Source organism: Gavialis gangeticus, unplaced genomic scaffold (genome assembly GCF_001723915.1).
Source record: "Gavialis gangeticus isolate Ggan-Ray unplaced genomic scaffold, GavGan_comp1, whole genome shotgun sequence".
Classification (NCBI taxonomy): Eukaryota; Metazoa; Chordata; order Crocodylia; family Gavialidae; genus Gavialis; species Gavialis gangeticus.
Window position 1 is genome coordinate 67,858,463 of NW_017729030.1, and position 9,886 is coordinate 67,868,348.

The 9,886-nt window shown below is 48.1% G+C and overlaps 1 protein-coding gene across 1 annotated transcript in view; it reads left to right on the plus strand.

Moving 5' to 3' along the window:
* The first annotated feature begins 349 nt into the window (after positions 1-349).
* SCARB2 (scavenger receptor class B member 2) overlaps positions 350-9,886 on the plus strand; it is a 94,019-nt gene continuing 84,482 nt past the window's right edge. Inside the window, exons 1-2 of the mRNA XM_019521856.1 lie at positions 350-388; positions 1,815-2,018. Of these exons, the coding sequence (XP_019377401.1) occupies positions 350-388; positions 1,815-2,018 (243 nt within the window). The remainder of the gene's footprint in view (positions 389-1,814; positions 2,019-9,886) is intronic.

Below are 9,886 nucleotides of genomic sequence, written 5' to 3' on the forward strand. Positions count from 1 at the left end.
GCACTGTGGTGAAGCACCTCTGCCATGTGGCTCCCTGTGTCTGGCTGTGCTCCTGTCTTGCGTGCTGCTTCCAGCCCTTCAGGGCTGACATCACAGGAACAGTTACACAGGGGCCCCAAGAGCCAGGACTATGTCAAGCACATCGTCCCCATCCAGCCCAGGCTCTGCCCCTGTGCTCACACCCATCCCAAGTGCCTGGGCCCCCAACTGGACCTGCAAGTAGGTGCACGATTTTGTGGCACTCTGGCATGGGGCTGCTGTCCAGAGACAGTTTGCATGGGGCGGGTGCAGGAATGCCCATATTTATGAGAACTTTTCAGCAGGGATGCTTGCACGAGGCCACTCCTAGATGGCGCAGCAGTGCTGCATGAAGGCCAAGGCTTTGCGGGTACAGTGGGTGGTAATGACTGACTTCAATGGTTGGTTTGGTCATGCCCATAAGACCATGCCCTTAATGTAGGAGATGACCTGCAGTTTGGCACCACAGGAGACAGGCTGCACACCTGCAAGTGCCACCAGCAGAGGTGGCCTGGCCATGCCCACATCTCACCCTGACACCTTTGGTGATGTGTCACCAGAGGAGGGGCCCTCAGGTATTCAGGACCCTGCCCCACCCACCTCCCAGCTGCTGCACCCACTGGTAGCTCAGGGAACCCTGCAGCCCAGCCCCACAGCCACACCACCTCCAGCTGCCAGCTTCTCCCATGGGGGGCAGGGTGGGGGGTCCTGGCTGAGTGCCAGCCTGCCAGTCACCACGGGCCATGGACACCAGGCAGAACCAAATGCCATTGCTAACATGGAGCCCTGTGCCAAGCCACCAGCCTCACCAGACCCATAGTAAGTCCCACACTAGGGGAGGATCCTCCCAGTCCCCAGCCCTGCCCCTGCCCCTGGCCCCTGGCCCCACTCCCTGCCCAGCCTGTCCTCACTCCCCTGACCCCAGGTCCACCTCCCCACAGCATGCAGGCACATGGAACACTGTTCATAACTTTATTGAGCTGCCTATGTTCCCACAGCTGGGTGGGCACAGGCCTCTCTCATGCCTAGGAAGGTGTAGATACCTGCAGCAATGTCCTCCTCAGCAGTGGGGGGCAGAGATGTGTAGTGCTGCGATAGATAGCCCTCCAGGTGGTGGCAGAGTTTGTGGGAGAGCCCAGGCTTTCGCCTTGTGCTGCTATAGCACAGGGTCCTGAGTCAGGAGTGCAGGTATGCCTGGGGCATCAGCAGGATCAACAGGAGGAGGGTGTAGTGGCTTGGGAAGCCCTCCACCTGCACAAACAGCTCAATATACACCACCCAGGGCACAAGCAGCAGGGTTATGCTCGGGGCACAGTGATAGCATGGTGGGAGGCCAGCCATAGGGTGCCTCACTGGAGAGACCCACTGTGGAGAGGGCAGGGGTGCAGACAGCCACGCACCCCAGTTGTCCAGGAGCCCGGTGTACCCCAATCCCTGACATCGTGGGCTGAGCAGCAGCATGGCAGAACGTTTGGCCTGAAGGGAAATGGTTGGCCTGCAGAATGGTTGACCAGCAGGTACTGCCAGCAGCCTGACCTCTCCCACCCTGGGAAGGCAGAAGGGAAGGCAGGCTTCCTGCAGCCAGCACCCAGCAGCCCATTGGCCCCAGGGGAGCAAGCTCAGCCTGCAGTTGCCTGGTCCAGGGCCTGCCCAGCCAATTTACCATGGTCCCTGGACACCTGAGCACAGCCGACTTTCAATCAGAAGCTGGGCAGTGCATGGCCGCCGAAGCAGAGCATCTTATCTTTGCAATGTTGCAAACTCTCACAAAGGGCTTCTGTCTCTTACGTCTGCAGGGTGAGGGAGAACATCTGGAGGTGGGGGAGAGGCTGCAGAGCCCTGCAAAGAGTGCTGCCTCAGGGTTGATGCCACCCACTGCTGGAGCCTCCTGGATGTCCTGGCTGCACCAGCAGCATACTAGGGACTGGACCTTCCTGCTGCAGTGGCTGGTGGCAGTCATGAAGTACTGGGCAACATGGGAGCAGCAGAAGGTGTGGAAGGTACCAGAGCTGGCCTGGCAGGAGGACAACATTGCTCAGGAGACCACACAGGAGGAAGCACAGGACTGGGCTAGCTGGAGACCCTGAAGCTACTCCAGCAGCAGCTGGCCATCCCCCTGTCCAGTGCCCCTCCTCCCCCCATGTCTGGCCTCTGGTCCCAGCCCCACAGGAGATGGGCTTCCACTGCCTCCCATACACAGGGCCCCGGCATTCTTTGTGGCCCCCAGATCCAGGGGGGAACTGCCCACAGCCAGGGTGCTGGCTGCATGTTACCAGGCTCTGCATCCTGGGTACCCTCACCCCACAGCCCCCACTCAGGCATAGACTCAGTCTCTTGTACAAAGTTTTCAGTTTGGGAGGAGGTTTTTTTTTTTTTATTGTTGGTGGGTGAGGAGGGTGGTGGAGGGGCTGTGTGTGTTGGGGAGGAAGGGGAGAGGGGTCTCTGTTGGTTGAGGAGGATGGATGGGGTGGAGGATGTGAAGGGAATAAAAGTTTTCATTGCAAGCATGTGTGTGTCCTGTGAGTGGTGCTGGGGAGGCAGAGAGTAGAGGATGTGTGGGTGGTAGGGCAGGTAGGTGTCAGTAGGGGCAGGGGGAACACCTCCATGTCCTGACACTCCAAGTGGGACTGGTACCACAAGTCTTCAGAGGTGGCCTGCGTCATCCAGAATGTGTCAACCCACTGGTCATCATCCCATTCCTGCAGCACGACATGCTGCCACAAGTAGCAGCCCCAGAGGTGGTGAGGCTGGTGGGACAGGAGGACAATAGTCCTAGTGGTGGTGTCCTGGAGCCTGTGGTCACCATACCTATCAGCATCAGCTGCACAATGATAGGGGCCCAGGAGGCCATGTTGTAGTTATCCAGCAGGCAGGTGGAGTGCATGGGAGAGTTTGGTAGTGCCAGGTGGCTGAGCATCAGGCACATGGAATAGCAGTGTGTGAGCAGGACAGCTGTGGCAGCCCTGAGGAGTGGGGGATGTCCCTGTGTGCCACGGCCAAAAGTTGGGCCAGAAAGGGCTGGGAAGCACAGCTGCAGCAGGCACAGAGCAGTCATGTGCTGCCTGCATCTATGCCATGCTGCTGCTGTGACATAGGAAGCATCAGCCCGGAGGTCGCAGTACAGAGGGTGTATTTTTAAGATGGCTGCCAAGTGCTGGCAGCTGGCTCTGGCTTCAGCTGGCTCTGGCTTCATGTATGGAGGCTAGACCTCCCCCTGGTGACCACAGGGGCACACAACAGGTTTGGACTGACCTGGAACTAAAGTTAGTCCCAAATCCTACCATGTGTAGACACCTGGCAATATCCACTTAATCCGCATTAGTTTAATGTACATTGAATTTAAGCCCACTTAAAATCACATGTAGACACACCCTGTGAATAGGATTTCCTCTGGTGATTTTGGATTGGCTGTTACTATCAGGATCTCATCACGAGCTTTTCAATTCCTATGGGAAGGAGGCAGCATTAGAAGAAAAGCCCAAGTGTTTTAACTGCCTAAGCTTTGGTGGCTGCACAACAAGCATTGTTTGTTAAGTTTATTTAGGCTTTCTCCTCCTAAGCACTGAGTACTTAGCACTCTTATCTAGCAAGACATTTAAAATATGGCTTAATGGTAAGTGTTTAAGTCAGTAGAACTATTTGTATGTTCCCTGGAGAACCAGGCTCCTTTATGTTACAGTAACATTGCCACACATCTTGGTTAACAGAAGACTTATATTTAGAGGGTTGGATTAATTTTTCATGCTTTTGAGAGAGATTACAATAGAAAGTCTCTAAAATAATCACTTTGTTGGTGCTTCTCAGATAGCAGATGCCATAGTTTCATAGTTTCTAGGGTCGGAAGGGACCTGTGTAGATCATCTAGTCCGACCCCCTGCCATGGCAAACACTATAATACACACAGCAGTCCATGTCTTCAGCTGATGTTACAGTAGAGTTGGAGTGTTGATATAGCCATGATGGTCACAGTCTAAAAGGTTTTCTTGGATGAGGCCCAAGCTATACTTACAGGCTACAAATAATCATCAGTTATTGATGACTGCAACTTTTTCACCTAAGCTGATTTGTCAATTACCAAATATCCAACAATTTAACAGTAGATCAACAGACATATGATGGGGAGTGAAAAGTCACGTAAACTGTTTTCAGTAAGATCCGGATTCTCATTTGCACTAACGACACTTCGCATTGCTCTGCAGTATGAACAGACCTTAACATTGGTGATAATTTACTTTCCAGAGAGCATTGAGTCCTTTACACAAATGAGATTTGTATCTTAATTTTGAATTACCAGCACTTTTAGTTCTTAATGCAGTTGGCCCACTTCTCATCTCTGGTTTTATAGCTCAACATTATAACCTAATACTAAGTCCTACTGTCCTTATTTACATGAGTGTTGCTATGGATTTCAATGAAGCAACTGTAAATAAGGTGATCTGGATTTCACTCATACAAGGGCCTCATTTCTTATGCCCAGAAGTTACTTACAATATAGTCCTGGCATGCCAAAGAGCAAAGATTCACATAATATCTAGAAACTTGCAACTAATTCATTCTGAGCAACAGATGAAATCAAATTCAGTTATGTAACATAATTCTACTTCCATGATAGATGCCATAGCTAGATTATTTTTTCAAGTGGGTGAAAAAAAAGTATTGAGTTATTTCCATCCAAAGAGTTACATTTCACATTTAAATGCAGTGTCTCTGATCCATTAACACTGACAGTGAAAGTGGATTGGTAGGTACAAACCAAAGAATATAGAATACATATAAGAAAAAGTAGTCATACAGCTCCCAATGACATCATGCATACTCCACACGTTTAACATTAAGGGGGTGGTTGTTATAGAAACCAAATCCCATAGATTCATTAACGTTTAACAGGCAGAACTCACTTTCATTCATTAAAAAGGAGAATTCTTTGATTTCATATTCTGTGAAAAGATATTTCAGAATGAAATGCCAACCTTATTTTTACAACAACTGCAAAAACTTCCCATATGCCAAGTGAAAAACATGACTCTGAAATATTAATCCTTAATTTTTAGAAAGCAAAATATAATATACCAACTCAGCAATGCAATGTTTTGCTGTATATGGCTACACTAACTTGCCTTCAATCCTGTTCTGTAGGAAAGGTGGTCAAGTTAATTTAAAAAATAAAAACACGCCATTTATTATAACAACACTTATATGAGAGTTTCAGTCCTGAAATCCTTACTCATGGGATGCAAAAGGAAACAGTGATTTCAGTGGAAATATTTATAAGAATAAGGAACACTCTTGTGGGTGGGGAGGTTGCAGGTTCAGGCCAGAATATCAAATTTTCTTTTAGTTGCCATTGCCTCTGTTCCTATGAGTATTTATATATGTAAACATAAAGATGCAGGATGCACTGCACAAGTGAATAGATGTCATAAAGACAGTGGTAACAGATATCAGAGATTTGTGAAAGATAAAGGGGTAAAATTTTCATAAGTTCCCTTTTCAGAAGTGATTTAAAGTCATTTTTTACACACGTGTTTAGGGGTCTAAAGATGCAGATGGAATTTTCCAAAGTAACTAACAGGCAATAAACAGCAACTTTGGGCACTAAATAGCTTTGAAAATGTAGCCATTAAGCATTCACTGAAAGTTGATAGTGCGCAAGCTCCTATACCATGTTGGATTTTTTTTTCCCCTAAGTATTGTGAGGAATACTAAATAGTGTTATTCATGCTATCCATTGCCTTTTACAGATGCAACAGGAATTTGCTTCAGGAAGTAATATCACACTTCCCAGCTTTTTAATGATAAAAATACACTAGGATGGGTTATTTGTTCAAGCTAAAAAACATTACATTTATGTGTGTGGGCACCATACCATACATACACCACAGAAAGAGTTACGAATTACTTTTCTATTTTTAACTCAGTTCTGATTAGCTGAAACTGCATCACATGATCTAAAATAGTTTTTCACTAGTCAATTCACAAAAGAAGGTAACTGAACATGCTCAGATGCACCCTGATTACATAATATCAGATGGCTGGTGCATCACATTAAAGAAAAATTAATCCACTTGTATTTTTAGGGAAAGTATCATAGAGTCTATTCCTGAAGAAGAAAAACTTGTGTGCAATGTTTTCCCTAATACCCAGTCATCACCATCAACAAAAAGAGATGCTGAGCACCTGTTGACTTCAGATGCTCAACACTTGCCAGAATCAGAAATGTTACTGTTTGACTGCTCAGCTAGGTAATGCTTCACAACACTTAGCCTTTGAAATCAGCCATGACTGCTAAATTGTCTGCCTCTAATTTAAAGAAAACCAAGTACCTTGGAGATGGCTAATGGTTCCCCATGCTCCAGTCCGCCTTTCAGAATGAATGCCCACGGAGTTCCTCCTTGAAGCAGCACCTCCAGATAAATGTATTCCCCTTTATGGGTTATGCTGGTTTCTGAAGAGGATATGCTGGTGTCAATTTGTCTAATATCCTCATCTTTATCATCACATATTTGTGCAAATGCAAAATCTAATGAGGCGGTCACAGGAAAACGAAGTTGCAAGTTGAACTCCCTCCAAGTCTTCTATGAATCATTCTTAATGACATGAAAACAAGAGGTGTTAGGAATACTGAGTTGGCAAGCCTTTCCTCTAAACTGGAGTCCCAGTGACGGGGTTGAAAATCTTCAACATAGCAACATGCTGCTGCTTCTTCAAAACTTTGGATTCCTCACCGGTGCTTTAATGTGGTGCATTTTCCACAGAAAAATATTCCTTGTTATGAGACCACTGCTAAAAAATGCCTGCCCTGAATATTTCCAATGTGGGGTTTTAAATAAATGGATCGAAAGAAAAAAAAAGTATAGGTTTAAAATCCGTGGCCAGCAAATTGCCAAATCCAACCAAATGCTTCATTTGTGATTGATTATCAGTCTTTTCTTCCTTTCTCTGGGTGATTTACCATTACAATGGCCTTTTTGCCTCAGTCCATTGCACTAAAAGAATGAAAGCTGTCTTCTTTCTCTCCTGCTCTCATTCTGTCCCTTTTGCTTCACAATTTTCTGACTTGTTAAGAAAAACCAACCTTGGGGGAGGGAAAGCCCAGATTTAAACCTTTCCTGTAGGTTCAGAATGTGAAATTACTTCACATGTCTTCAATTAAAAACCAAGTCTGCATGGAAAACAGGAAAAAGACGTTAAATTAATCCTCAGGGGGGAAAATGTTAGCAGAGTTCTTTTCATTTTGTGCTTTCACTGTTGTTCTGAGAGATTTGCAGCTCTGCTGCTAGGAGAAAGAGAGCGATGGATTAAAGCAAGAGGAGGCAATGATTGCCTTCTTCTGCACAGCAAGCATGAAGCTGTACAATGCAGAGTGCAGGACCTGGGGCTCCCACTCTTATAAGGAGCCCTGAAGCCACAACTCTATTTTGTGCATTCCTAGGTATTGTAACAATGAAACCAACCAACCAACTGTTGAAAATACAATGAAAGGGCCACAAGTTAGCCTATTAGCATAGTAATCCCTTACATCTATAAATCATGCCCTTCCTCCAGAAGATCCCACCAATTTTACTGTCAATATTTTTACCTATATACATTCATTGCAATTAAAAGTCAACATGTATCAACAACTACTACAGAGTGGTATCTGAAGTCTTTACAATCCCTCTGTGCCTGAGGTAAGAAATAATTGCAGGAGGTGTGCTGTAACTCTTGATTCTGTTGACTTAAAAAAATTAATAGTGAATGCACAAATGTGTATACATAGGTGCCTACATACATATACACTTGACTGAGTGTTTAAATTTATGGTAATTTTCATCTTAGGGCACTTAATTTGAGAGACTCATAAACATTTTCTCTTTCTGTTAATAGAACAGGAAGCTTTCAGCTCACCTCAGCTCATAGGCAAAGCATGGGGGGCTCAGGAGGGCACATGCCCGCCCTGAGACTGGCCACTGCCAAGCCCACCACTGGCTTTTGTAGGCGGTCGCTCCCCCCCACCCCTTGCTGCTGATGTGACCACCAGCGGCCGCGAGCAGTCCTTGCTCACCACCCGCCACACCTCCCCACCCTCCCTCGCTACTGACACCGCCATCGGCAGCTGCAGGCGGTCCCGCTCCTTGCTCACTGCTGCTGACACCACCAGTAGTGGTGGCTGCAGACAGTCCCCACTCACTGCTCACCACTATGGTGCCCTCCACTCCCCCCCAGTCACAGGGGGCACCAGTCATTCGTGCCTCAGCTCCCTATCAGAATTGCAGGGCAGAGGAGACAACTGTCACCATTACTTCCTGCTAAAGCAGTTAATATTCTTTTGGCAATATTAACAGGGTGGATTCACTCTAAATATGGAACATGAATTTCTCTATTTACTCTTTCAGCGACTGCCATACCCAATACTCTTGGCTTTTATGTAAAAGACTGTTTCTCCCAGCTGTCATCTTGGCAAACTTTGACTGAACTTTTAAAGGCCAGCCACGGCAGACCTGTTTTGCCTCTAGTGTATAGGATTTCAACAGAGACTCTCTTCCTACTGGCTGCCTTTCCCCATTTCCCCACCTACATAACTGGATAACCAATTGATTCGGCCATTGTAATGCTCAGTTGTTAGACATGAGAGCGGGCCAGAATGTGCTCCCTCTTTGGCTTATAAACAGGGATCCGTGTTTTCCATTTCCCATGGAAAAATGGAGGAAAATGCAGATTTCCCTCTTTACCAGAGGAAAACAGAGATTTTTTATTTTAACAGAGAAACCCATGGATTTTGCACTTTTGCAGAGCTCTCTGCATGCTGGCAGAGTTCCAGCCTGTGAGGGGCTGGGGCAGAACAGGAGAGGGGTGCGGGCAGGGGGCACCTTGTGCAGCCTGGAGACCAGGGCAGAGCAGGACTGAATGGGAAGCTCCTTGCCACTGCAAGCTCCATGCTGCCCTGATGAAGCATCCCCTGCCTGCCCAGCAGCAGCAGGGACAGTGGTGTAGGGTTGTACACCTCACTGCTGTGGGACATGAAAGGGATGCCTCGCCAGGGCAGCGTGGAGCTCACAGCAGCAAAGAGCTTCCTGCACAGCCCTGCTCTGTCCTGCCACCACAGGTTGCACCTCTTGGGTTTTGGAGGGCAGGGGGGAGTGCAGCAGGGCAGGGAGCCTGAGCCTGCAGTGAGCAGCCTGCACCTGCCTCCACCCTTGCCCCATCTCATGCACAGATCTGGGGGGCACAGGTTCCCTTCCCCTCCCCCCCCAGGAGTGTGCATAGTGGTGGGGAGCCAGCCCCACTCCCCACCCAAGCCCACAGCAAGCAGGCAGGAGGCAGCCTGGGGTGGGGGTGAAGTTGGGGACCAGTCTCGGTGCTCCACTCTGCTGCAGCAGCTGCTGTCTCCTGCTGGCAGCAGCTGGGGCTCAGATACTGCTGTGGGAGGCAGGAGGCTGTGGACCCAGGTCCCTGGCCCCTTAGGCCTGGCAACTAGGGTCTCCCTCTGGGAGGGCAGGGGGCTGTGGGTTAGGGGTGAGTGGTACCAGCAGAGCCAAGGGGTTGTGCAAGGGAGAATGAGAGGAACCAGCAGAGCCGTGGGGTGGGGGGAGGGAGTGAGGGGCGCCAGCAGGGCCAGGGGGGCTATGGGGGAGTGAGGGGCACCAGCAGGGCTGGGAGGCCGTGGCTTGGGAGTGAAGGGCCTGGACTTGCATTCTGTGAGCTAAGGGAGCAGGGGGAGCTCTGATTTTCCATGATAAAAACCCAGAATCAAATACCAAAATTCATAGGTATTTGGAATTTATTTTTTTATAGTGATTGGGGTACTGATAGGTTTCTAAATTGCTTTAAAATCATAAATATATCAAGAAAACATTGGCCTCTATATATATATATATATATATATATA